At 40.8% G+C, this 27,864-nt stretch overlaps 3 protein-coding genes across 4 annotated transcripts; 1 reads left to right on the forward strand and 2 right to left on the reverse strand.

Moving 5' to 3' along the window:
- On the reverse strand, window positions 1,710-9,709 carry SULT6B1 (sulfotransferase family 6B member 1). Its single transcript, XM_021390435.1, has 8 exons — window positions 9,635-9,709; window positions 8,416-8,653; window positions 5,446-5,582; window positions 5,137-5,226; window positions 4,036-4,162; window positions 3,274-3,368; window positions 2,833-2,989; window positions 1,710-1,958 (listed from the first exon to the last, which is right to left on the reverse strand). The coding sequence occupies exons 1-8, from the start codon at window positions 9,707-9,709 to the stop codon at window positions 1,828-1,830; spliced, it is 1,050 nt and encodes a 349-aa protein (XP_021246110.1). The 3' UTR covers window positions 1,710-1,827.
- LOC110395828 (centromere protein V-like) lies at window positions 8,803-15,094 on the forward strand. Of its 2 annotated transcripts, XR_002436650.1 has the most exons (4): window positions 10,644-10,813; window positions 11,943-11,987; window positions 12,225-12,308; window positions 12,422-15,094. XR_002436650.1 is itself a non-coding variant. In XM_021390740.1 (3 exons), exons 1-3 carry the CDS (start codon window positions 10,512-10,514, stop codon window positions 12,241-12,243), a joined length of 366 nt encoding a protein of 121 aa, XP_021246415.1. In that variant the 5' UTR covers window positions 8,803-10,511; the 3' UTR covers window positions 12,244-15,094. The 2 variants fall into 2 exon arrangements, 1 of the variants encoding a protein (XP_021246415.1); XM_021390740.1 differs by having other exon boundaries at window positions 8,803-10,813; window positions 12,225-15,094.
- CEBPZ (CCAAT/enhancer binding protein zeta) lies at window positions 12,205-27,834 on the reverse strand. The gene is made up of 16 exons (XM_021390726.1): window positions 27,633-27,834; window positions 25,968-27,523; window positions 24,792-25,023; window positions 24,003-24,177; window positions 22,836-22,924; window positions 22,287-22,340; window positions 21,470-21,572; window positions 20,358-20,426; window positions 18,086-18,152; window positions 17,315-17,415; window positions 16,419-16,479; window positions 15,146-15,357; window positions 14,039-14,122; window positions 13,490-13,551; window positions 13,318-13,399; window positions 12,205-12,522 (listed from the first exon to the last, which is right to left on the reverse strand). Exons 1-16 carry the CDS (start codon window positions 27,780-27,782, stop codon window positions 12,383-12,385), a joined length of 3,237 nt encoding a protein of 1,078 aa, XP_021246401.1. The 5' UTR covers window positions 27,783-27,834; the 3' UTR covers window positions 12,205-12,382.

Raw genomic sequence — 27,864 nt, forward strand, 5'->3', positions numbered from 1 at the left:
TTTCCTGCTTTATGATTGTTATTGAGCAGCTCATAAGGGAAATGGAGGTGACAAAAGTACTAATAGAGCAGCGTTTACCAGTTACCATAATATCGATATCATAAATACTTTCAACTGCTAGAAAATTTAAGCGCGAAACAAGTCACCAATAAAAAAAAAAATCAAAGCCTGTAGTCAGGGAGTGAAAAATCTCTTCTTTAAAAGGCAAATGATCCAACATATTCTTTAATGTGTCAAAAATACCATTTAAAGTTTTACTACTAGGTTCCATAATAACAAGTATAAAAGGGAAAACATATATAAAATACAAAATATAAATGGAAAATGTAAAACCAAAACTGTTGTCTATGTGTACGGCTGAAAGAATATATGACTGGTGATTTTCCACAATGAAGAGTTTAATTTTTCTGTTGGGTTCGATTTTTTTGTTTAGCTGCTGTCAAAGCCATAAACACTATGGGCCATTGGGTTTGACCTTCAATGCCACCATCTGAAAGCATTTCACAGTGCTTTTCCATTCTGAATGCATTTGAAAAAGGTAAAAATTTTCCCTTTCTCCAGTGACATTACATTTAGCTTTCATCTGTGCTTTCATTTTTAACAGAACAGAACTAAAACACACAGAAAGCCGCAAACAAATCAGCTGCCCCTCACACTCAACAGTCTTATATTCAACACTCTTTAATGCTCATTCTCAGCTGGTAATCCCTGAGTAAGTGAGTATGTGCTTAGAAGTGTCTGGTGATTAAGAATGTAAGTATGTCATCTATAAAATATTACTTCAAATGACCAAGCGACCTTAGCTTAAATAACCTTGCTGATCTAAAGGTGTAAAAACGTATCATTTAGCATCTTGATTCAGGATTTTCTCATGAAATGTCCTGGAATACTTCAGTAAAATCTTAAATGGAGGAAGATGGCAGTTTAAGCAGATAGATTGGCTATTATTGATCTAGTAATTCATGCAACCTACTTTACTAGAGATTGGTACTCCTTTTTCAACATTATCCTCAATCAGAGTCTTCTGAATTTCCTTTTATACAGTGCTTAGCAATGACACTAACCTACTGTTCCAGCAGGGCCTATTGCAGCTGAGGCAAATACATAAGGAACACAGCTGTATTTTCCACTTATAGGGAACCTTGAATTAGTTTGAAAAGCTTTATCAACTTCACTTGTTTGGTATTAACACAATTCATTCTGATTTGGTTTGGTTTTGTGTGTTCTACTTTGCTCTTCAGTCCTCACTCCAACCTCCCTGAGCAACTTCTGCCCTAGGCAATTCTTTCAATTGCTGAGGATTAGAACTTCCACTACCAAAGAATGAAAAATATTCATGCCAAAAGAGGTAGAAACTTTCTACCCATTTTCCCTTACTTTTCTCACATTTATCCACACAGAGAAAGTGGCAACAACAACAACAAAAAAATCCTTGCGAAATTTCATTTTAAACTGAAATACTGTGCATTCCCAAATCTGAAAATCAAGAAGACACCTCATGATTGTTTTAAAAAAATCTCTTGAAAGGTCACTTCCAACCTAACGAACACATTTCCAGTGATTTCAGCAGGTTCAGCAATTGCATATAAATTCCACACAAAATCATGGCTAAATATCAGTTTTAAAAAACAAGAGAAACCAGTCAAGGCAATGACACTATAACTGTATGAGTGAGGATTGCTTGTGCAAGTTACGACAGCACAAACACGTTTGCAAATTACATATATTTTCAAAAATTTCATATCAGGTATTGTTCTAATTTCTCTTTGATTACATGAAAGTGAACAAAAAACAGCCTAGACGTTAAGACTTTTCCGTAGTGGAAGCTCAGACCTTGCAGTACACATCATTTTTTAGCTTTGCTCCCAGCTTGATTCCTTCTAAGCACGCTTTGAATTTGGCATCCATTTCCTGATTCTGAGCTTCAGTGAAAAGGTTTTTCCAGTCTCCAACAACACCTGGGATATAAGGAAAAGTAAAGTAATACCCTTGGCTGTAAGGACAAAGTAGTATGGTTTAAAACAAATAAAATCACGTCTCTTGTCATATTTCAAGATAATCCACTTTTTTTTTTAATAAAATAAGAATTCCTGACCAAAGAATACACTCTGCTGCTTTACTTTCAGTGTCCTTAACAGAATGTGAACAGAAGTGGGACACAGGAAGCTACTGGTCTGCCTTGTGCCTCACAGAGTTGCAGAAGTCTATAAAAGATGATCAGCAGAACTCAGAATGTTCAAAGATGTGGCTTTTAACTGCAAGAGAGTAGTGTGCCACAACCAGACGCTACCCTAAGCTGCAGTCTACTTTTGATCTAGATTTTGGAGAGCTCACTGCCTGAGGTATTCTGGGTCTACAGCTCTCGCTTGATCCATGGCTAAAAGGCACGGCTCAACCTGTGGAGTGTCCGGATTCAATGAATTGAGTGAGGTTCCTAGGCAACCACAAAGGTTATACAGGAAATCCAAGAAGAAAAATCTTTGGAGGTACTTTGCAGATCAAGTGCCAGACTACCCCCAGTACTCACAGAAGCCAAAATAAAATTCTTTGCTTTAATTGGTGCTTGCTGCATACCATGGCTGAAGGGTGTGCTACCTGGAAGGCACTTCTGCTAACCACATTATACAGGGCTTTACCGAATGGTACTGGCACTTATGATGAAATCAGGTGATAGCATCCTGAAGCACAATCAGTGTTTCTTAAGTTCCAACCCTGAAAATTATACATAAAGGTTAATCACTTACTCATCCAAATCCCTGTCTGCCCAAGATGCAGCACTACCATTCACCAGCCTTGCAAAATATGCTGTTTGTTTGCTGTAAACAAATTTACCTTTGTGGAAAAGAACTGTGCCAACAGCACCATGAGTCTCCTGAGCCTTGTCCTTCACTGCCTGGAAAGTAGCCCTATCTGCAATGGACTGGATCTGCTCCACTGCTGGGGAGAATCCAAAGAATTCCGCTATTTGCTTTACACCAGAAGACAGATTCTGAAAACAATGCAGTGAAGGGTGTCACATAATACGCTTCCTCAAAAAAAAAGACCTATCCACTCGGGACACGCATGGCCATCACCTACTAACACTATCTTCCTTCACAGTACATTTTGTATGTTACACTGGAGCTCAGCTTTCATATAGCCAGACTCAACTTGTTCCTAAATGGATAGTTAACTTTGCTTTCAGGAACCTGTGCTATTTGCTTCTAATTTCAACAGTTTTCAGGAAATGGGCTCAGATGTGTTTTGACTGTCAGTACACAGCAGCTGCTTTACCACTTTCAGGTCTTCGTATATTACAATCATAGTGTTCTCATCCTCAGCGTGTTTGTTCCAGGTGACTGCATGGTCAAAATAAGATCCCCAGCCAACTGTGAAGGGAAAAAAAACATCAGTGTGATCCCTTTTTATTACTGTGTACTTCTTTCTTTCTGACTGAAGGATTGCTCTCTTTGGCCCAGCAGTTACATCCATGAAGAAAAACACAACAGTCTGTCCTTTAAGTGGTACCATACTGTATATCAGAACAACAGAGACTTCCACTGGCCTTCTGTAGGTAGTTGGCTTCCACACAGAAATATAGATTTCCTCTGTGCTTCCCCTCCATTTCTATATTGTCATTAAAGGTACCTCTTAAAAGCCAAAGCTAGACATCAGTCTAAATCTAAAATCTAAGTTCCTCATAAGGTTTTTGGCCTCATGTGTGGGAACACAAAAGGTAAAGACTACAAATAGTCATTCCATTACCACCATTTTGGATTCGTAGCATTGCCTCCGTGACTTACTGACAGGATTTTGTCTCAGTGCCATTATCAAGCTGCCAGGCAATTCCTCTTGTTTGGAAGAGCAAAATATCCAGAAGCAAAGTATCTTCTGGACTTTCTCCCCATTTTTGCATTCAACTGCCTCCTTTATCATGAGGTATGGCCACCAGTAATCTAATTATGACACAGCTGTTTTCCCACTAGTCCCATTTAGTTGTTTTTAAATATTTTCTTCTGTTGCTTCTTCAGCTACATTCAGTAACTATAACCATACCTTTCCCATTCATGAACTCTGAGAAGAACTCATCCCAGGAGCCGTAACTGGGGATACTTGGCACATTCTTGTGGAAATGGAAAAATGAAACAGCTGTATCTTTAGGGTTTCGAAACAACACTAGTATCTGGAGTGAGAGAAAGAGATCAACAACTTTAGATCACTTATTTCCCCTGGCAACCAAAATGACAGTAAAACCAAACATTCTGCAATCAATAACTTACCAGGGGCTATAACATATTTTCATTATTAGGTAAGGCATAGAGAATAAATTTATAACGTGGTCATAATAAAGACCTTCTTACCACTCCTAAGAGTTGCCTATGGTCCTGAAGCAACTGTAGAAAGGAGCAGTTGGAAAAACCGTAATATTGTCATGGAAAACTGTCTCATAATTGCCTAAGACCTGGGAAACGTTAAGGAACCATTCTCCAGCCCACTGGTAGAAAAAGCTCCATTCAATTCTCCTTCAGGAAACCACAGCTGCTACCATCATCTCCCATTTTTCAAATCATGGCAACAATGTATTTGAAATCCTAAGAGACTGCAATCCTTGGAGAATTGTAAACACCTCTGTAAACAAGCTATACATAAAACAGGAAAAAAAAACTCATGGAACATGGCTAAAACCCCCATTCCTTAACCAATTCCTCCTTTCATCTGTGGTACATTTCCTCAATGCTATGTACCTTTTATTGTTCAATGACTTGGAACCAGAAATACTTAAGTTTTAAAAATGTGAGTCTGCATGGAGACAGTATCAAGAGATACTGCTGTCATATTCATTCCCACCATGTTTGTACATAGACAAGAGTAGCATAAAAGAGAAAAGCAAGACACCTCAACCATTTTTTGAGCTCTGTGACAGCCTCTAGATCTGTTCTTGTTTATGTACCAGTAATGCTTTTGCAAATTATAGTGGGTGCTAAGCCAGTCCAGAGGTCATGAGATTCCCATTACCTCCAAGTCCCTTCCCCTCAATGACACTTGCTTGGGTGCAAGGATGAGGCCCCAAAATAATTCATGCATGATGGTGCTGTCAGTGAAATTAGGCTTGTTCTTGGGAGGGAGAAGGATTAAAAAAAAAAAAAAAAAGCCCACCTTGGCTTTGTTCTTGAAAATAGACTTGGGGAGAAAACCATAATTCAGATGTGTTGCCAAAATCCTTGGAGATGGAATCTGCTTCATCCTCTTTAGAAATAAACAGAACAATAAGTGAGAACAGGTTTATTACATGGGTGCAGCAACAATCCGTGAGCATGACTCGCCTGCGTGAAGTAGCTCCTAATCAAAGGGCATTACTCATCCTAGATTATCCTTTTTTACCCTCTCAGGAGAAATATCTTTACTTGCTGCATGACTTCATTTTAATAACTTGCATGCGGGGGTGCAGGAGAGAAAACTACAGACTTGAAGTAGGTTCTTTTTACTAATCTGATATTTATCTGGATCTCCACATTCAATAAATGGTAGTTCTGAGTTTACAGGTTTACTCTGAATAGTTGTAAATATCAAATCATTTAAAATCTGGATAAGCCAATTCACACCTGGACCAAGAAACCCAGAGAACAAAACGAAACATACCAGAGGTTTATATAAGATCTCAGATCCTTCTCATTACATGGCTTAATTCAGCATAACAGACAATAATAGTCATCAAATTACAGATTCAAATCAAATTAAAGCTCTCAAATGACTATAAACAAAATAATGTTTTCCGTTAACAAGATCCTCAACACCTTCTTAACTGTGACCTTCTTGGCTCACTTACAACTGATATGTGGAAAGCACTGGGAGTAGAATTGACTCAACTATACACTTACTATCTTTTTAATACAGTCATAAAACAATCAGTGACAGACAATAAAGGCAGCTTTCCTATCTTTTACAGAGAAACACTTGGTAAGGGTCTGGGTAGGAGAAGGAAGGAATAAGCAAGGAGTTTCATTCATCCTTCAGAGAATTTTCTGCCCCTCTCCCTGCACTGGGTCAAGAGTGAAAAAGAGCCATCTATTCATCAATACCAGCAGTGCTTATCCCAAGCTGTGCCTGTTGCTTTCTCCACAAAGTGACTGCCAGAAGAAGGGCTAGAGGAGCTGCCACCCACCAGACACCTGCATCTTTCCCATTGGAAAAGACCTTGCAGTGAAGCCCTGCCATGCATGACAGGCTAGGTGCCAGGCCTGCTGGAGCAGCACACCTTCACTCCGTGCTCTATGCCCTCCTGCAGCTGCTTTGTGTTGCCCATTTCCCTGAGGTTTCCCAGAACTCTATGGATGCCCCAGTGACAGCTGGTGGGACAGACTGAGGGAACTGTGTGTTCACCGCAGACCACAGCATCCTCCCGGGGCCTTGTGGGGAGGCACTTGGAAGGCTTCCTGCTGGGGCCGCAGAGAAGTAGCCGCAGAGCTGCCGCAGCCTCCTGCATGCCGCCAGTCCCCAGTGAATGCAGCTGACAGAGGCACTAGCAGGGAACACAAGATGCAAACAGCTTTAGCCTCACGCTTTCAGCAGAAAGTTATTCCCAGAAAGCAGGTCTTCTACCCTCCGTTACGTAAAGTGGCTCAGGACTGTGTCATACAATAATGTGTATGTAATGTGTACACATCATACAATGCTTTGTAGTACATCTACAGATATATAGAAATCTTAAGGTATTTGGTGTTATATAAATGTAAGACATTTAATGATGCATACAGTTTATACAAAAAACAGAGCTGAAATCATTAAAAGCCACTAAATCCATGTCTTCAGCTGCACTGTATTAGCTGCATGTGCACAAATGCTAATCTTATTTTAACAAAAATCTACAAATGATAAACCTAAAATGCCTGGTCTCTAAATCCCCCCTTGGCCTCTGAACCACGCGACCTGTGCTTGAGAAGTATGGCAGCCAGGAGCATCCCTCAACCCCACCTCACAAATGTGTCTCTCTGCATTAGTCTGAGTTTTCCTCCCCACTACACACAACAGAGTTGGGGGAAATGTTACATATATAGAGACTTTATTGTAACTTAACCTTCATAATCCTCAGTAGGTAAAAGGAATGAGGACAATATTAAAGTTTTGAAGGGCCATCAAACATATTCATAATCATCTAAAAATTACGTGCAACCAAAGAGTTTGAGCCTGGCATGGGAAACACCTGTGAAGCTGGCAGAGGAAGCCAGCCATCAGACCTCAGATGCAGTCAGTACTATGACTCCACATCTGGCAAACTGTAAGAAACCAAAGCCAGTGCCAAGCTCTGTCCATAGCCTGTCTTTATAAGGTCCATCAAAACCCTGGACACAAAGCCAACAAAATCAAAGTCTCCTTAAAACAAAGATGCATATTTTACTTGTTGTGTCATCTCCCTCCTTTTGTGCTTGTGTGCCCTCTCCTTCTCTTGGCTCAATGTTCTGTCTCAGCTAGCATGTATTTACTCTAAACACTACAGGCTTACTTCTTATGTGCCTAAATGCACTACAGTTTATTTTCAGGCCAGAACTGACGAAAATAAAACCATAGGAACTGACCACGCTCTTCACTTTGCTGGATGAGATCTTGGCTAAGGGCTTTCCTATTAGAGCTCAGTGTGAGCACACCAACTGTGTTAGTGCACTGAATTCCTTCTCTGGACCCACATTTTCTCAGCAGCCCTAAGCTTCTGCTGCTTGGATCTCAAAGTAAAAACATACACTCAGAAAGCATTTCCTAGATTATCAAAACCTGTCCCTTCCTTGTAAGCAAACGTCATACAAGACACAATACTGATCAAAATGAGCTAGCTGGTAGGTGGGCTGGTCGCAGGCTTTTTTTACTCTCACAGCTCTTATAGCACCTTCCTGCCTTTCTGCTGACCTCTTGACTACAAGATTTTTAATTCCAGTATGTTATAATCTATCACATTGCAATTACCAAAGAAAAAACAATAATGATACTAAATATAATAATGCCAACAAAATGCTTATTATCTTGCAAGTAAAGATGCTGCGCACTGCCACATTCTACTCCTTAGAGGCTAATGCATAACTTTATTGCTTCTGCACATTACACTATATTATATTACTAATATTCTTTTCAGAATGCAGTTTATCACACTGGCAGAGGTAACTTGCTCCACTGATAAATAAAAACTATAGTCTTTACTCTCACTTCTTCAGCCAAAAATAGTTTTGAATGCTAAAACATTTTATCCTTTCAGAAGGATAAAAACCAGTGGAACAGATTGCATAATTAAGATAAAGCAGGAAAAAAACCTGCTGCCTCTGCTTGTAACAGAAATGCCCATTATCCTCACACAACATAAAACCATAATTAATTTATTTTCCTTCTTATTGTGTCAGCTGATTAGTTATAGTACCATAGACAACAGCAAGTAATTTATAATGTATTCACCGCATTTGGGGTAAGACACCAGCACCATATCATCTCTTCTGGCTTCCAGGTTCTCCAGAGCTTGGAACGTCTCTGCACTGCACACTGTGACCGGATAAGGAGTCCCCTGGCAGGAGAAGAGCAGGTCCTTCAGCGTAATCCCTTCAGACTTTGCCAATGCTTTATCTATTTCATCTACAAAGGCTTTGTTTTCCTCAGCCATGCTTACCAACTTTTGCTGGGACACGAAAGTGCTGGTCTAATGCCCTTAAGTGCTTTAAATATCTATTTTTAAGGGGTGGTATTATTTCCGCCTCTCCCACACACACACACACACACACACACAAAAAAAAAAAAAAAAAAACCCTAAGAATTTGATACATTTCTTTCTCTCCTCCCTTCCCACCTTTCTGTAAATGAAAACTGGGTTGATCTTGCCTATTTACAATCTGCAGAGGAGAAATTACTTTAGGAACAAATCCCAGTGAGAGCAAGTAGAGCAATTAATACTAACAAGCTCAGCCACCAGAGAAAACTGAATTGGAAAAGAATTGTTCTGTAAGAAAAAGCGGCAAGATATTAAAACCAATCTTACATAACATTAATAGGTAAAAAGCACCTCAGAAAGAAAGTCCCAAAAAAAAGAGAGAGATTTCGGCCATAAACTCAACCTCATACCATTAAGAGTTAAGAGAAACAGATAACAAGTAACATAAAACAATGAAATCAACGCCATAGAACAGAAAGAACAATACCAAGAGGGAAGTAGTGCTACCATTTTTGTTTCAAAATACGACTGTAGGAGCTACCCACTACCTTTAATAAAAAAAGGACAACTAAACACTGAGTTATGGCATAGCGCAGGCTTTTCCAATACACTCACGACCAGACAAGGATCCCTTTTTAATGGCTGGCAGCCTTATATATCTAGCCATAGTTTCCCCTGCTGGGGCATGCAGAGGGGCCCAGGGCTGGTTCGGGAGCAGCAGAGCAGCTCCTCCATTGGGTTAAGCAGCACAAGAGCTGTACTGAAGAAACTTAGTCTCCTTTTGTGACATTACCCATTATAGTTGAACAGCAGAAGCCATTTGATATGATCTTTTTCGATTTCAGCAAAATACTGTTTCTCACAGCATCCTATTAGACAAAATGGTGAGCACACAGCTAGACTGAAGTGTAATGTGATGGGTGAACAACTGGCTGACAGGTTGACTGAAAGGATTCTTGTAAATGGGGTTACATTAGGCTGGCAGGCAGTCACTGGTGGCGTTCCTAAGGGCTTTATTTTAGGGCCAGTTCTCTTCAGTGTTTTCATCAATGACTTGGGTGCAGAACTTGAAGGTACTCTAAGGAAGTATAAGAAGACACCACATTGGGACACTGAGAGGCCTTGCAGAGAAATCTTGACAAATTAGAGGAATGGGCAATCACCAACCAGAGGAACTTTAACAAGAGCAAGAGCCAAGTTCTGCACCTGGGACAGATCTTGGATCTATGGACAGATTGGGGGATGAGAGGTTGGAAAGCAGCTCCATGGAAAGGGATGCAGGGGGGTTCTGGTTGGTGGCAAGCTGAACACGAGTCAGCAGTGCACCCTGGCAGCACAAAGGGCCAACCATGCGAGGAGAGGGGTTGTCCTGCCCTTCCCTGCACCCTGCGGTCTCACCTCCAGCACTGGGTGCAAGTTGGGTGCCACAACATAAGAAAAACATAAAACTATGAGAGAGTGTCCAAAGGAGGGCTGCAAAGACGGTGAAAAGTTTGTAGGGCAAGTTGTGTGAGGAGCAGCTGAGGCCCCTGAGTTTGCTCAGCCCAGAGCAGAGGAGCTGAGGGGAGGCCTCAATGGCAGCTGCAGCTCCTCACAGGGAGCGGAGGGGCAGCGCTGAGCTCTGCTCTCAGTGACAGCGACAGGGCCCGAGGGAACGGCATGGAGCTGTGTCAGGGGACGGGCAGCTGGCGGTTAGGGACAGGATCTGCACCAGAGGTTGGTAGGCATGGATGCCTAGGCAGCGGTCACCACCACAAGCTGCCGTAGTTCAAGAAGCATTTGGACAACGCTCTCACACACCAGGGTTTGGATTTGGCGCACTGCTGTGTTGAGCTAGGGGTTGGACTCGATGATCCTTGTGGGTCCCTTTTCACTCGCGACGTTCTATGACACCGCCGCCACGCCGGCTAGCTACCGGACGGCCATAACGCAACCAGCAGCAGGCGGCGGAAAGCAGAGCGCACGCACGGGCAGCCCCAACGGGCGGAGCGGGCTCACTGCGCGTGCGCAGCCGGCACGGGCGCTAACGGAAGCGCGGCCCGGGGGCTGCGGCGGCCATGAGGCGGCGGTTGGTGGCGGGGCTGGTGGCGCTGGAGGCGGCGGGGCTGGGCGGCGCCCTCCTGCTCTACCGCGCCATGGACCGCAGCCAAGGTGCGGCGGGGCGGCCGGGCGGGGTGCCCCAGGGCCGGGGATTGCACTGCACCCCAGCCGCGCTTATTCTATATGCGTTTGGGCTTTTGGGGGGAGAACAGCACAGGTTACCTGATGCAGGAATGCAGTCTCGTGCCTTTTTATAGTTAAGGGGAAGCAGCCGTCAGATGAGGCAGGATTCGATGAATCCTGTTTCAGGCATCTGCTCTGTATACCCTGGAGGGTTCCTCAGGTTCACCGCTCGGTCTCACAGGCGCTGTGATTTGACATTTTCCAGAGCAGACCCAGCTGGCAAGTGCAGGGGGCAGCCAGGGTCAGCTTCCAGTGACGTAGTGTCAGTCCCTGAAGCCTCTCATGCTTCTGATTCACTGCTTGGGTAACGCACAAGTAAGCCAGGCACCAGCTTAGTTATACAAGGAGGCTCCATCTGTGCTGCAGCCGCTTTGTTTTGCACTCAGGGCCCTGCAGGGCTCAGCAGTGGTGTGACAGCCCTGCACCCCTGCAGGAGATGGCAGCCAGCCCTGCCATCCCTGGGTCGGCACAAGCACAAAGGCACCCGCTGCTGGGGCAGTGGGGCACCAGCCCCCCCTTTCAGCTGGGGAGTGACTTTAGACCAAGTTCCAATGGAACTTCACCTACCCTTTTAAATAACTACATTCTCATTCTTACATGCCTGTGTAGAAGTTCTTCAGTTGTAGTTCTGCATGGTGTGGTTAGCTCTAGGACAGCATAAAGCTGCCATTTCATGATTTTCTGCTGGCTTAGACAAGCTGCCTAAAGAAGGATTCAGTGAACGCCCAAGTCCATGTCAGCAATTAGTTTCCTGATAGTCCTTTGCAGGTCAGTCTGCTGTGCTTCACTCAGCTTCATTTAAGTGTGCAGCTTGTATGCAGTTACTACTAGTGTGAGGAAGCTCAGAAAACACTCCGCTGATAGAGCTGCACAGAGGAGGAGCCTCAATATGTTTCTGATACAATTTAAAAAAAAAAAAAAACGTGGATCACAGTACTCAACACCACCTGAGTGTAGACAGCTAGGACAAACTTAGGTAAAAGTAGTTAGAAAAACAGTGTATTTAATTATTTCTCTTAAAATATGCTAAGTAACTGTGACTTATCTTTCTTGTCAGACTTCAGATACACAATGCAGAAGAGGTTTCCATCAATTCTGGAAGGTACGTTTGTGGTTGTTGGCTTCAGAAAGATGGCTGAAGCTTCTCTTGCATCTTACATATAAAACAGATTGTATAATTGCTTAAAACTACGCCAGGAGAGATTGCAGAAGTGTTTGTTGTTACATGTAGGTGTGGCTGGAGTGTTGGATGGAGACCTCAGAACTGGAGTGCTCTACATCCAAACACACTAGCCGTAAAGTAACTAACTTACAGTTAACAGATTTTCCTATTTTTCAGTTTATTACAAATCCAATGAGTGGTCTGGAATTCATGGCATAAGGGAGAATGACCAAATGGCGTGGTTAAGCAGCAAGAACTAAAGTAAGATAGACTGATAAAGAAAATAATTATTTTGCAATGGTTATTGTAAAAATGTCTACGTTATCGCGCCCAACTCATCTTTTTGATTTCTTGCCTCTGTACTTCTTTTTCAGCCCTGCGTGCCTGAACTGTTTCTTCCTTTTGATGATGCTTTTCACATCCCTGTTGTGAAGCCACCTGTCACGTTCTACTTCCCACTTGATCTGTTTGATATCTGGAAAGAGGAAAGATGGAAGATAAGAAGTGAGGAGCTGATGGATACTTCTGAACACCATGTGGAATACAGATAAATCATGTGAATGCTAAAACTTGACTACTTTATTTATAAACATTTATTTATAAAGTGCAAACTGCTGATCTTTTGACACCAGAGAATTTTTTTCTCCACAATACATGCCGTATTATCTTAGAATCTTGGGGTTAAAGACTGCTCTTGCCATTGATTTTCATTTTTTTTAATGGTAAATGCTATCCTGTACTAGTATGCAGCATTTGAGTGCTGCTGTTGCTATTTTTTGAGGTGGCACTGGGAAGACTTGTAAAGGCTCTACAAAGGACTGATAAGTCAAAGAAATACACATTTAACTCATCAGTGTTATTTCTGAGAAATTACTTTTGCTTCATGAATACCACAAGGCAATATTTTCAGGAAGTAGATAAAGATAGCCATACTATCTTCCCTTCACAAGGATCCAGGACAGTCTTAACAGAGCAAAATTCACATGAAAGCTTGACAAATAGCACATTGCCAGTTTTTATTTACAGTGTAAAAGGAGAACACAATAGTGTCCTTCTCTTTTCTGACGCCTTACTAAGTCCAGTTGTTGCAGTTAATATTAGTGCTGCGCATCTTTTAATTGAAAAAAAACTATGTCATCTCTTAACTACATTGAGCTACTGTCCCTCCTGCATTCTCTCTAACCTTATGTGTACCACAGTTAATCACTTAAGAACAGAATCTGAAGAAGCAGAAGAGCACTACAGCTACCTGCTCATAGCATGTACTTACTTGCATTATCTCTGTTAGCCATGGCATTCATTCCAATATTGTCAAACTTGGACCCAGCATTTTCATCCAGCAGATAGCCAATCTTTAAGAAGAGAAATTTTATTATTTTACTACAAAGAAACATGTTAAATGGTTGAACTTTTTTATTTTCCTAAACACTGATCTAACTTACCTCTTCAGCAGCTGCCAGTATTTTGGCATCTTTGAGTTTTCTCTTCTTTCCTTGGCTGGACCCTTCAAACAAAAAGCGTGATTCTTATGAAATAGAAATCAAAATCACAATGACACTAAAACAGAAGTGTTTTAAATAGTTTTTTTTTTTTTTTCATTTTATAAGACCACGTAAAATAACTGTGTTAGAAAACTTTATTCACCACCTCCCCTAAAAAGAGGGGGGGAAATAAGTTTTCCAACAGGAACTAAATGGCACAAATCTATGCAATGTGTATTAGGAGCAGATGCAAATCCACAAGCTACTCTGCCAGTATAACTCCATCCTTCAAATACACCTCCTTTGATCTCCAGCCCTTCAAGAGCAGATCATCATTCTGAATTAGGCCGCACTGGTTAGAGGTCGAGGCTAAAAACAATTCCTTGTCTACAGTTTATTCAAATCTGAACCCAGATCTGAAAATCTACTGTACTGGACTCCTCTGCTTACAATTTTTCCAGACTACCCGTTTGTATTAGGCCTTCTCAAATGGAAATAATACTTCCTTACCTTCACGTGATCCCATAAAATTCATATCTTTCTTTCTCTTGGTCTTTTTACTGACAGACTTCGATTGATTGTCATTGTTAAGGTCTGTCAGAAAAAAAATAAAATCAGTTCCTCATTCTCGCGCCTTATGCATGTATTTAAAGCACACTAGCCAATAAAATATCTATTTAGACATAAATATATCTCAATGATCTGAGTCTTTACTACAAAAATAAGTTTAAAACACAGTGGACACAAGTGAACCTTGATTTCTTAAAGCCATAAAATTAACAGTTGTTCAGTGATGTACCTTTATGGCTTTTTTCCAAAGCACCACATATTAATGAAATACGATACTAAGATATATAACATAAGAAGGCTAGGACATTGAGTAAACTTTGAATGTCTGCTTAAGTATGGTGAAATAACAATCTTATGAAAGATTCAAGTGTTTTCCGCTGTATGAATAATTTACCTGGTCTATTGTCAATCATATTCCCGTGACTTTAAGTTATCAGTTGAAATACTCCATTAATCTGTGCTTTGACAACTACAGAAAGTGCATTCTGAGTAACCTGTGCTTTTCAGTTGAAAAGACAATATAACCATAAAGGTGCAGCAATCAGTTACTGTTACAGAGGTAATAAAAATAGGGGTGCATATCTGCATTAGAAAAATAAGCTGTTACTTACAAGCCAGTAACATAGAAAGTTACCTCATCTAAAAATTAACATTAATCTGAAGAAATAAAATAGGAAGATTTTTTTTTCTTCTTTGAAATCTTTTAATACTTTTGTGTACTATAGACATTTATTTATTTATAAAGCTACTTTTGTTCTGCCAATGCTTTTGGAATCCAGAAAACATGTCTTGTACACAAATTGTTAAACCCTGATGCGTAATTCCCACTTTCATCTAGGAGACTGAGCAGGAAATGTTGTTTTTCTGAAGACTTGACTGGCAAGAGAAAGATTGGTCATTGGTCATTTCTTCACTTAAAATCCAAACCTCTCACCTACATAACCAAATATTAATTTAAATATGTAATTACAAATTAAATAATCTATTTTTTAAACATTTTTCTTGTTGGATTTTTTTTTGTTGTTCTTACATTAAATGTTACTTTACCTGGGTTGTTGTCATCATCAGACACATCCATAAATACACCTCCTTCCTCATCCATATCCTCTTTGAAGTCATCTTCCTCCATGCTTCCTAAGGAGACTTCCTCATCATCCAGGTCACTGAATTCATCTTCATCATCAGAATCCTCCCAGTCAGCACCGGATTCCTCACTTCTTTTGCTTTTCTTATTCCCACTGGTTTTCTTTTTTATATTACTAAAAATACAGAACGGTTTTAGCACATCATCTGGCAGAATACTGTTTGCCAGATAACATCGATCTACCAACAAACACGATGGTCGAAAAGTAAAACATCACTGCAAAATACTGTAAATACAGGGTGAGACTTAATAGAATCACAGAATGGTTGGGGTTGGAAGGGACCTTTAAGGTCATCTAGTTCCAGCACCCCTGCTACAGGCAGAGATACCTCCCTCTAGACCACGTTGCTCGAAGCCCCATCCATAAATGTATTGTGCACATAGGTATGTTTTCAACATTGACATACAGAACTCAGTTAAAAATTAAGCCATTTTAAGAAGTTTTGGAGATAACCCTATTCTGAAATAAACAAAGCCCTTCCATGTGTCTTTGCTCTTTTAAAGTATTTTCCGTAAAAACCACAGAATATGTTGGATCTCCAAATGAGGAAGAAACCTCTTCTTTTTTCCCCAGAAAGTAAATGTGGTTCTTTAGATACTAGATGCTTAGTTGTTGTTTTATGTCTCTTACTTTTCACTCCCACCAATCTGGGTCACAGAAATGTTTCAGTAGTTTAAAATTTAATTCTCTTTTCAATTCTTAAAAAGAAGTTTATGTGCTGATTTTAAAGCTGTTTTGAAGATACTTAAACTACAAAGGAGGCTACTTAACCACTAATGGAACTGCTGATTTCCTGAAAACTGAGCAGTGTGATTTTGAACTCCACAGTTTACTCCCTGAGTTAGGTCCAGTACAAGTCTGGACAGCAGCAGCACCACTATGCCTCATTCTGTTTCCTTCTGTACGTGGTAATTCTCAAACAGAAACCAGAGACACCGAGAAACAAGTAAGGTTACACCTTGTTTACCGGGTTACTGCATGGTACAGATAAAATACTACAGGTGTCATGCTTCAAGCCAAGGTACTGTAAGCACCATTGAATCACGATGCTCCATTCTGAGGGATGCAGAAAAGTAGCACTACCCAGCATTCAATGGCTACTGCCTTTTTTCTTTTTTCTTTATTTTTTTTCCCTGAAAAAGTGATAAGCTGAAAGAACTGATTTAAAGTCTTACCCAGCAAAATCAAGGTCATCCTGGCCAACACCAGCGGCACTATCATCAGCTTCAAATGCATCTGGGGAAAAAAAATACTTTTTACTACAAAACGTCAAACAAAAATTATGAAGTTATTGCAAAATATTAAGTATTGTTTTCCCGAACAACTTATATGATCTGCATCAATAGCAAAGGGACCTGATATCAAAGGGTTCATACTCCCACAGAAAAATATTCCACAAAGCAGTTACTTTAAAATGACTGGACTTTTTCTGAAGATAAATAAATAAAACAAAATGAAGATATAAATGGATAGACAGACTTCTCTTTAAATAATAATGTCACTTTTCTTTGTCCAGAATGTGATTTCTGACCAAGACCAGATGATGACAGAAGCAGACACCTTTGTTCTTAAACCCTTGTTCCAAGTCAGACAAAAACTCAATTAAGATACTTCAAACAAGTGTCCTGACAGCTGATCTGTTGGCTCATTTTCAGATTAGAAGTTTGCCAGAGCCCTAACTGAACAACTCATGTCATGAACAGTGTTAGGAATTATGACAGAATCTCTAAGGAAGGAAAAAAAAAAGACCTGGGAGTAAAAACAAACAAACAAAAAAAAAAGAACAAGCTACAAGAAAAAGTTATTTAATTCTCATGATACATTTGGAAAAGAACAAAGAGGCATCAACTGATACGTGCCTGTTTGTTTGTACTCAAACACCCAAAATTTCCAACCTGAGCTAAACAAGCTGTATTGTTAACTACAGCAGCACAGAACGGGAATTGAAAAGTTAGTTTTCTTTTGCTTCCACATTCATGTACCAGATTATTTTATACACAAAGGATAAATTAATAATTTGTAAAAGCAGGAAATACCAGGATAGTTACTGCAAAGAAAAATGCAACTTTACCCAATGCTCTTTCAAACTCATCATCATCCACATCTTCCACGCTTTCTTCATCCTCCTGGCGCTTGTGTTTCTCTCTCGTTTTATCAAACTTTGTATAAAATCTGAAACAGTAGATTAGTCTTAGACACAAAGCTACAGGTAATTATTTATAAGATTAAAAAAGACTAAAAAACAAGCCAGCAGACTGATTCAATTGTGTATTTCTCCAGTTGAAAAGAGTAAGTCAACTGTTTCAAACACATCCCAGGACAGAGATTCATATTTTGTTTCTTTTTCAAACTGTAAGACACTACTGTAAGATTTAAAACAATAAAATCTCACAGTTAGAGGTGCTAGAAATCATTTTGAACATAGTGAATTTATAAAAGAGCAAAAGGAAGAAGTGCAGATCTGCTCTACACAGATAAGGAAGAAAGTGACAACTTCAACTTGATTAAAAAAAAAAAAACAATCTATCAATTAAGCTACATTAAATCTACTTCTGATACTTAAGAATTACAACATACAAGCCATTCATTATCACCCAGTGTTTAGGGTGTATTTATCATAACAATATTATTATTTGATGTGTAGCCTCCAAGCACTGACTGCTTTCATACTCTTTCCTTTTGATAAACTCTGAAATTATGTTCTAAGGAAACTGTCATCACAAGTCACTCAAACTAATCAAAATTTGCAAGCACTTGAAACACTAGCAAATACCTATTAAATGTAATTGAAGGCACTGAATTAAAACGCTCTTAAAATGAATGTTCATAAATATTTCATTACCTGTGAAAAAACAGTTCATCCACTGGGATTTTGCTTTCATCTCTGGCAAGGAATTCCTTACTGTTGACTGCAAAAGCCAAAAAGAACTGATTTTACTTCAAGTTGAAATGGTAGTTATTTTTTGAATGGTTAAACAGCATTACAGATAGAAGTACACCAGTACTCAGTGCCATCTTTTACATAAAGTGAGTACATCACAAAATCTCTTCAAATCAACAGTTCTTTGTATATACTGATAGTTAGATGTGAGCCGGCCCCTAAGAAAAACTCAACCAGGTTCTAATTTACATGCCAACAAGTGAGCTTTTGCAGTCACCTACGCCAGGGATACATATTTTTAAAGTAATAATTAAAAAAAAAAAAAGGTAGGAGATAAAAAATAATATAAGCTGGCTCTCATCCACTGAAACAGTAGAACTGCTTCTGCCCAGCACCCCTGGCAGCAAGGAGCAATGCAGCTGCAAGGCAGAGCCATGTACTTGAAGCCAAATGAGCATGCTGAAGAAGGGATCCAGCACCACTCTACCACCATTTCTGAGCAAATGGGGCAAAATATGACATCTGCAGCAACAGATCAACTAGGGTATCAATAATTGTCCCTGTGGAGAAGCTTTCCCTCTCGTCTCTTCCACCTCCCTCCCTCACCTCAGAAGAAAGTGCTACTGCTTATCTCAGTGAACATACGTGGTAATACTTCCTAAGTGACAAGGGTTCAAGTTTCTGAAAAGAGATCAACATACAAAAGGACTGTTCAAATGAATAGTAGAAGGTACCAGAGGATTTGCAATCTCATTTCTTTATGCCTCAGCAGAGGCAAACTATAATATACAACTGCTACACTGGACATTTTACTTGTAAAATACTTAACTTCCTCAACTTGTGGTAAGTGTTCAGTTTGCTCCTTCAAGTAAGGAACAAACGAAAGAATGCAATAACAAATTATATCCTAAAATGCATCCTAGATAAGAATTCTTTAGGCTTTCATAGCCAGAAAAACACATATCATCAAGGGCACATCAGTTAATCTGCATTAGTAAAGCTCCTGCTTAACACAACAGATCTAAAGTTACAGGAAGCACATCTGTGGGAATGTTAGAGGCTCCACCACAGATTATGGTACCTCTTCTGTCCTCAAGGAACAAGTCGGAAGTTTTATCCTGATTTTAACTGCTGGTTGTTACCATCAAACCTTGCCCTTAATCACTGTAAAGATTGGAAGTGGACAAAAGCCAGCTTTTTTCTGTAGGCAGGTGGCCACCTACCAAAGTAAGAATAGAAGAGATGCTGAACACAAATCCTAAAAGCCACAGCTGTGGCACTGTTTGAAGTAATCCACATAATCTAAGGAAAGAGCTCAGTCTGATTTACATTGTTATATTAATGCATTTTCTGAGATTATAAATCACTCACTTTTCAATTATATTAAGTAGAATAAATGTGGTTATATGAACATTTGGAAACAAATACATTAACTGCATACTACTGCTGCATTAACTAGTACTAGACCAGGTTACGTTTTAAAGATTTTATGTAATTCTAAGTATATTTTTAGGAATCTCATAAAGCAAAAAAACTAGGATGCCAGACATAAAAACCGCATGTCTGTGAGCAGAAAACTTAGTATTTTGTAAACATGTGTACCTCTAAAGTTAATACTCTACCAGATTGCTCTTCTGACTAGAACTAACATTAGCAAGAAGAAACTCTAAGGCTTTTCATTTTTTTAGCAGCATATTTTCCCCCAAGGTGTCACACTGCCAGCTACAAGCTAATTCCTAACAACGCTCTAAACTCTTTACACAAGACCACCAATTTACTCTCTACCTAGAAAGTGTATCACCTTGTATGAGATACAGGAAAAAAAATGGTAATTTAGCATGAGAAAATATATGAAGGTGATAGCAAAAATATCACTGTAGACAAAAAGGCACACTGTTTTGAGGCACTCTGTCCTTTGCTGTTACACATTTCCTAATGGCTACGGAGAAGGCATGAGGTTGATGATGCACTGCCTAAGAGAAAGGAATTACTATCAGAAAATAATTGACAACTAGAGGGAAAACATAGGCAGAAAAGGTATTTAAAAAGATCCGATGTGTAAAGCTAAGCAGAAGTACAGCAGAAGATGAATTGTTTTTCCACTCAAATAGACAGTGACTGAAACAACAGAAACAGCACAAAGGATGGATGTTCAAAACAATCAGCCAAGATTTTTTTAAAAAAACTTTACAGTTTCTTAATCATAATCTTTAAAGAAAAGTGGCCAGCTTACCTGCCAGATTTTGTGTATCTGTCATAAACTGCTTCTTCTTCCGCTGCATTACCACACTGCTCGTGTTCTCTGTAGCAGATCATAAATCAGAAACAAATAACTTTATTAGAATTGATACAAAGCTGGGAGGAATGGCTGATGTACCAGGCCGTGCTGCCATCCAGAGGGACCCTGATAGGCTGTAAAAATATGCAGTTCAACAAAAAGAACTGCAGGGTCCTGCTGCTGGGGGAACTAATACATATGTAGGGGGGGGTCCTGCAACTGGGGGATCACCCAGCTGGAAAGCAACTTGGCAGAAAAGGCCCTGGGAGACAGCAAGTTGACCAGGAACCAGCAATGTGCCCTTGCCATGAAGACAATCAACATTAACCTGCACTGTATTAGGAGTGTTATCAGCATGCCAAAGCAAGGGATCCTTTCCCTCTGTTCAGTCCTGGTGAAGTCATGCCCGGAGGGCTGTGCTCAGTTCTGGGCCCCCAGTACAAGAGATGTGCACATACTGCAGGGAGCCCAGCAAAGGGCCACAAAGATGAAGGGATGAGAGCATCTCTCCTGTGAAGAAAGGCCACGAAAGATGAGACTATTCAGCCTGGAACAGACTTACAGGAGAATCTCATAAATGTGCACAAATATCTGAAGGGAATGTACAAAGAAGATGAAGTCAGGCTATTGTCAGAGGGGTCCGGGGATAAGGTGAGGAAATGGGGTTTGTGCCCACCTGAACATCAGGAAGCACTTTTTACTGTGAGACTGACTGAGCACTGGCACAGGCTGCCCACAGAGGCTGTGCAGTCTCCCTCCATGGAGATCAGGGGAGTTGGACTAAATGATCTCCACAGATGCTTTCCAACCTCAACTATCCTGCACTCAGTCTTTACACTCCCCTACATTTATTCCTGCTAGCTCAGCAGTTACTGAAACTACCATTATGAGGCAGCACTATGTGGCCAGCAGCTGGTTCTAAGTTACAGATATCTCTCATGCCGCTTTGAAGACTGATGCCACTCCTTACACCACATGCACTTCAAATATTTGACAAGCATAAATCGTTAACAATCTGACAGAGTTTTACTATCAATAATCAAGATCAAATGCAAAGAAGTTCGCACCTTTGCCCTTGTGGAGTTTGGGATTTCGGTACACAAAGCGATCCAAGAACCTCATTAATGTGAAATCTTGCAAAGGGTCACCGGAGTACTGAATGTGATTTCCCTGAAAGAAGAAAATGTTTGTGGTCTTCGTCTTCAAAAGACAGCAACATATAGTTAGAGGGCTCAAATGATCCAGGAACAACATTAAACCACAATTTGAAAGACTTGGGGATATCTCATCATTTAAGCCTGACAAGTTAACACGCTCCTTTACAGGCTTTTATTCTTGGAATTTCAGTATTTTCTTCAAAAAGCACTTCCCTCACTTTGTTTCAGTGATGAACTGCCTTGCAATGTACAGTGCTAAAAGATAAACATTTTTACCGATAGAGATTCATAGTTTGCAATTATGCAGTTAATAGTGCAACTTGAATACCATATATTTAAGAGAAAATAAAAACTTTAAGTAGGTATTTGTGCATGATATCACAACAGTATTTTAAAAACTATATAAGTAAAAGATTTGTTTCAAAAACAGAGCTTCTCACATCAAAAAAATAAAACACTTTAAGCAGATAGACCAAAACTCTAAAACAACTCTGAGGATCATGTAATACGCACTTTTCAACCAAGCTCTTTTCTTCTGTAAAGTCTCATTTAAATACAACACTAATTCAATGGAAAGCTTTGTATTTGAGTGCATGTTACTCACACTGTTGCAGAACTTCTAGCAACCTCAAGTGCAATAAAGCTTTATAATTTACTCTTTTTTTAATGGCAAAAGACAGCTAACAAAAATCGAAGTTCAAAGCTACAGACAAGTAAAAGCACTTACTTCTAGAATTGTTTTTGCAAAGAGAGCCACAGATGGATGAAAATGTTCAGAAAGCTGAAAAAACACAAGCCATTTGTTCATTTCTACTTCCAAAATAAATGCAATCATTACTCATGTTGTCACAGACTTCTGACAACACTACATTTTAAGACCACTCTACAACTCACCAAATAACATACAAGCATGTACTAGGGCTCTGCCCTTGGGCAACTATGGAATGTCAAGTTCTAATCTTTTGTTAGCATTAACCAAATGTATCCTCAACTATAAATTTATTTAATTAAACACTAGAAGGCTTTATTAAAATGTAAAGATTCAAAAGTCTAAAAGAGATCATAGATCAAATCTCCACTTAAAAATTACTATTCCTACTCTGGAATAGCAGCACCAAATACAGCATACACAAACTTAGAGCTGAACAATGCATCCTTTAACCTTTCTGTCATCTGACTGAGGCAACTACTCCAGAAATAACCAATTTAATTTTCTTGTCTTGATACAAGGACCACACTAAGAAACACAGTACGCAGTAATACAAGAATGCTTTACCTTCTTCAGTTCCCAAAGGCTTGTAGTTTCAGCACCACAGTATAAAGGACTTCGGTGCAGAGGATCATAGGAAACCCCATTCTTCCTCCCTGGGAGACAGAATAGATAGAAAAAGACTTCTACATTTCCTCAAGCAAATTTAGGAGAGTATTATTTTAATTTCACTGTGACAGCAATGCTGTTTGTCGTTCTTTGCTAGACAGGCCACAGATTCATACAGTAGCAGTCAAGGATTAAATCCAGCAGCCCACAGTACAATCAGGTGGTACAGGTGAGTTCCTTCTTGTTTCCAGGGAAGCCCTTGAAAACCTCTGCTCTGTTCCAAAAGGGAAGTATTGTCCCCTCGTACACAGCACTGGTGAGACTAGACCTTGAATACTGCAATCAGTTTTGGGACTCTCACTATGAAGATACTGATTTGCTCAAGAGTTTGCAGAGAAGAGCAACAAGGATGGTGAAGAGACTAGAAAACAAGTGTTACAAGGAGTGGCTGAGGGAAGTGGGGTTGCTTAGTCTGGAGAAGAGGTTGAAGGGAGACCTCACCACTGCCTGAAAGGAGTTTGCAGGCAGGAGGGTGTTGGTTTCTTTTCTCAGGTGAAAAGTAGTGGCACATGAGGAAATGGCCTTGCGTTGTGCCACAGGTTAAGACATCAGAAATAACAGGGTGGTCAAGCATTAGAATGGGCTGCCCAGGGAGGTGGTGGAGTCCCCATCCCTGGAGGTATTTAAGAGGATGTGGATGTGGCAGTACAGTATATGGTTTGGTGATAGGACTTGGTAGGTCAGATGGATGGCTGAAACTTAATGACCTTGAACACCTTTTCCAGACTGATGATTCTATGACTCTACAAGAAACTCACCAGGAAAGAGCAAAGCTAGAAGCAGGCTCAGAGCTAAACGAGTTGTTCAGGCAAGGTTCAACTGAATATGCACCTACGCATAGGTAGGCACAAACACACTAACCTGCTAGAGAAAACAGCCAGAAGATTAATGCAGTCTCTTCATTATTGCTGAGCTAACAGATAGAAGAAGAATGATTCTGACTGCTTTGAATCAAACTTCAATTTGAAAAAGTATGTTTTAATCAATTTTACCAAAGTCTTGATCAACATGTCACTGTTACTGAATGTTAGGACTTGAAGGCATAATGTTTTCTTGCTAATTTACCTCCCATATTCACATGATGCACCCATGAGGCCGCTGAACTCGGATTACTTGTTTTAGCAGAATTTTCTGTTGTGGTCCTCTCTTCCCCTTCTACTTCTTCGTCTGCATCCACAAATGTTTCCTCATTCTCTTCAGCCTCTTCTTGATCCTTAAAGCACTCTTCTTCATCAGACTCCTGAACAACAAGAAATGTTTGTGAACAGCTTTGCTTTTCCAGTTTTATTGCAATTTGTTAGAAAAATGCACATATTTCTGAAGAATCAGCAAGCAAAAATACAAACAGTGTTTCGGCAATACAGAATTTGGGCCACGATACAAGACTACAGTTGAACTTTACAGTCACACAGTTATAAAATCATCACACAAGCGTAATGGTCCCTTCTCATTTGATGAAAGAAAATGTATTATTTTGATACTGCCTCGTTATATTTCAGAGACTGCAAAAGGAAGGAGGAGGCCATGTTTTGATAAAGCTTTTTGGATTGGAGCATTTATCTGCTTACTTATACAGCATTTAGCAAAATAACTCTCTCTCCATGAACGAAGGCTGTAGGACCTGCTAGAATGTGGACTACATCAATGCAGATTTTTAATGCAGTCCAGTACTTTTTGTCACAGAATAATTAGATATTAAAAAAATCTCCTAAGAATCCTGTTTAAAAAGGCAGTCCTTTCCAGGTAGGAAGAGTTACTCACAAAGAGAAATGGGTTAGGGAAAGGTGAACATCTCTGTTAGTGAAAAGTGAACATCTCTGTTAGTGAAAACCCTATGGAACAAAGAAGTCATACCACGTGATCCTGTAACTGGACCCTCAGGCCTGGCTTTACTTTCAGAAGCTCAGACAGGAGGTACAGGGTTCCACAAATGAAGGGCGGCGTCTGTCCACTAGTGACCTGAAGCAACCTCTTCACAAAGGCCTTCACTCGCCGTAACACTACATCTGCCTTCAGAGATTTATAGACAAGATTAAGAAACATGGATGGTTTTGAGCAGGCTGCTAAACCAGGATCTAGAAGCTTCCTGTAGAAAACAAAGGAGAAAATATCATTAATTGTCATACTGCACATCGGAGAAGAACTGCTACCAATAACTATTATCCACATTTTTCAGACAGGAATCCAGAATTAGTCACAGCTTGTTCTCCATTAGAACAAACCATTATGATCAATGTTGAAGATGTCAAAAGCTGTGTAATACCTGCAAGTCTATAAGCAACAATTAACATTAAAAAAAATCTGTATCAGTTAATGAAATGAAAGGTAAAAAAAATATTTAAAAACTGAGTTCAACACAGAAGTTTAAAAATTGAGGACATACAAAGTGAGAAACTAATCTAACCTATTTAGATATTCAAAAAAGTAGAAAGAAAATGGTTGTCAGCTGTCAAGCTTCACAATCAGGCCAGATATCTGTGTTGGCAAGTCCACTTTCTACTCACTCTTTTTCCGAGGCTACCTGGTACAGGAGGGCCCCTAAATGCACTCCATGGTCTGGGGGAACTCAGGCTCTCTTTATAAAATCGGCAGCAACTAAACAGAAGACTGTAAGGATCCTAAAAAGTGTCTGATTGATCAGCTAGGATCAAAAAGGAGATCCTTTTAGAACATGAATCAACAAATTAAGTCATCTAAGGATTTTGTTGACATAGGGTTTTCCTCCCTTAAGAAAAAAATGCAACAGGATTTTAGGCTGTTACACCAGTCTGCAAAAGTGATTTCAGAATAAGTAACTATCAAACAAGTGTCAAAATGCATCTGGAATTAACGCACGCTACCAGAAAACAGTGCAAAGTCACGTTCTCACAACCTCCCACTGTTGTTTATCCCCACGTTAAGTTAAAAAAAAAAGTATGTTTTTTTGCTAGCTCATAGCAAACATCAGAAACGTTTATCCAGAGGGACACAAAGCTTGCAAAATCGTAACAGCAATTAAACTTTTACCAAAGATCCAAACCTGTCACTTACTTATATAGTGCTGCGTAGTACCTATCGGATACAGTCTGCTGGGAGTCCATAACCTGAAACAGTAACATCAGGGCCTGGACACTGGTGCTGAAGTTCACGAGGTGCAGAACTTTAAACAAGGTGTTCATTTGTTCTTTCACTTTCTCATCACCAATCTCAGCGTAAGGGTAAGCTCTGTTTACCCCGCTAAGAAGAGCGCTGAGCATTTTGGATTCAACGTCTTTTTTCTTAATGCAGTTCCGAAAAAAGCAGAAATACAAAGTTATCAGCTTGTTGGCCAATGGAGTTTCTTCATGACTGAGGACGATTTGATTTAAAAAGCACATGGCATAGTACTGAGTTTTCGCACTGATGTTTGCGCGGTACAAAAGTCTCTCCACCTCACTGCACACCACTCCTTTCATATTTGGATGCTTGTGAAGTAAAGTCTCTAGAAGATAAGAGGCTTTCGTGGCTATTTTGTTCTGAGGGTCTCCAAGTTTATTTACCAGCTGAACAAGCAGAAATTTCTCCTGCTCAGGCTTGTTACAGAGAAGCTCGTGGGCAGCTGCCAGCGCTCGGGTTTTTGTTGCTGTCAGGGAATCGTGGCTCAGAGTTTCCAAGGTGTGCACAAACTCTGCCACCTGCAGCTTCAGCTGGTGTTCAAAGTACCAAAGTATCAGCCGTCTGTCCCTTGAATCTCTGTTGCCACTTGACATTTTCTCTATGTTGTTAAGTGGACGCTGTGAGAAAGACCACAGCTTGCGAGTATCCGGTAAAAGATCTGAAAGAAGAAGCTCCCTGAAAGTATCCAGAGCCATGAGGCTCTGTTGCCTGCTGCCCTTTTTCTTTACGAGGTTCACCAAGTTCTCAATAAAGTGGAGACTGTGCACAGCGCTGTCCTGAATGAGGAGGGTCATGGCTGCCATCCTGTCAGCAAGGGTCCCCGATGACACAACAGTTTTCATCCACGCCGATGAGGCTCCCTTCTGATACTCCGTCTTGTTCTTGTACAGCTCTGTCTCATGCTGGTACAGCTTTTGGGCCAAGGCCTTGTACTGGGACAGGACGGCTGGATCCTTTGGCTCAGCAGAAGTCTCACTGGTGTACTCGAGGTCGTACCACTTGCCACCAGGTTTGACCAGTATCACCTCCCTAGCATGAAATGTCAAGTCCCCTTCCAGCCTCTCCTTCTGTACTGAGAGCTGCTGGGCTGGACCACCACCAGCTAGCTTCTTGCTTTCTTTTCTACTACTCACTTGCTGTTTTGCTTTTTTTTCATTTTTCCCTTCTGATGAAGGAGAAATCGTTTCCTTCTTGCTTTTCTCCTTCTTATTTTTCTCCTTCTTGCTTTTCTCCTTCTTTGGAGTCTTCTCTTTCTCTTTGCTACCCTTCTTCTCCACCTTGTCCTCCTCCTCCTCCTCCTCCTCCAGGCAGCTCTTTGCATACTTGCCAAGCCCCAAGGAGCCGATGAAGGCCTCCAGCTCCCCCTCCTTCAGATCGTCGATGGCACCTTTCTTGCCGCCGTCCACCATCTCCTCCCCATCGTCCACGGCGCACAGCATGAGGAAGTCTTGCTGCGGGCGGCAGCGAGGCGGTTACACGCGGGTTACACGCGGGTTACACGCGGGCCCCAAGCGCCCCGACCGCCGCCACGCGCTCCCGCTCCCTCCCGCCGCCCCTCACCTTGGTGCCGCCGAGGCGGAGCACCTCGTCCAGCGTGAACCCATCGGCATCTCCACCGCCATCACCATCGTCATCATCTTCATCCAGTTCGTAGCCATCCGCCTCCTCCGGCCGCCGCCGCCGCACGCCCCACTCTCCGAGCGCCGCCATGGCAGCCTGCCGGAACCGGGCTCCCCGGCGCAGGCGCAGTGCCGGCTTCCGGCGCGGAGTCGCGGCTGGTGCCGGTGCGGCC

The sequence above is a fragment of the Numida meleagris genome, chromosome 3 (genome assembly GCF_002078875.1).
Source record: "Numida meleagris isolate 19003 breed g44 Domestic line chromosome 3, NumMel1.0, whole genome shotgun sequence".
Taxonomy (NCBI): domain Eukaryota; kingdom Metazoa; phylum Chordata; class Aves; order Galliformes; family Numididae; genus Numida; species Numida meleagris.

Excerpts from the sequence above, each read along its gene's own strand:
- SULT6B1 (XM_021390435.1), bottom strand. The coding sequence starts at position 9,709 with ATGAAAACACTGAAGAGAACTGGCCCTAAAATAAAGCCCTTAGGAACG. Across the intron at positions 5,227-5,445 it reads GTAAAAAGAACCTACTTCAA|AGGATGAAGCAGATTCCATC; the intron begins GTCTGTAGTTTT and ends TTATTTCTAAAG. Across the intron at positions 2,990-3,273 it reads TATACGAAGACCTGAAAGTG|AATCTGTCTTCTGGTGTAAA; the intron begins GTAAAGCAGCTG and ends CATTGTTTTCAG.
- LOC110395828 (XM_021390740.1), top strand. The coding sequence starts at position 10,512 with ATGATCCTTGTGGGTCCCTTTTCACTCGCGACGTTCTATGACACCGCC. Across the intron at positions 10,814-11,942 it reads CGCCATGGACCGCAGCCAAG|ACTTCAGATACACAATGCAG; the intron begins GTGCGGCGGGGC and ends CTTTCTTGTCAG.
- CEBPZ (XM_021390726.1), bottom strand. The coding sequence starts at position 27,782 with ATGGCGGCGCTCGGAGAGTGGGGCGTGCGGCGGCGGCGGCCGGAGGAG. Across the intron at positions 21,573-22,286 it reads TTGCAAAAACAATTCTAGAA|GGAAATCACATTCAGTACTC; the intron begins GTAAGTGCTTTT and ends TTCTTCTTTCAG. Across the intron at positions 15,358-16,418 it reads GATGACCTTGATTTTGCTGG|TAATATAAAAAAGAAAACCA; the intron begins GTAAGACTTTAA and ends CTGTATTTTTAG.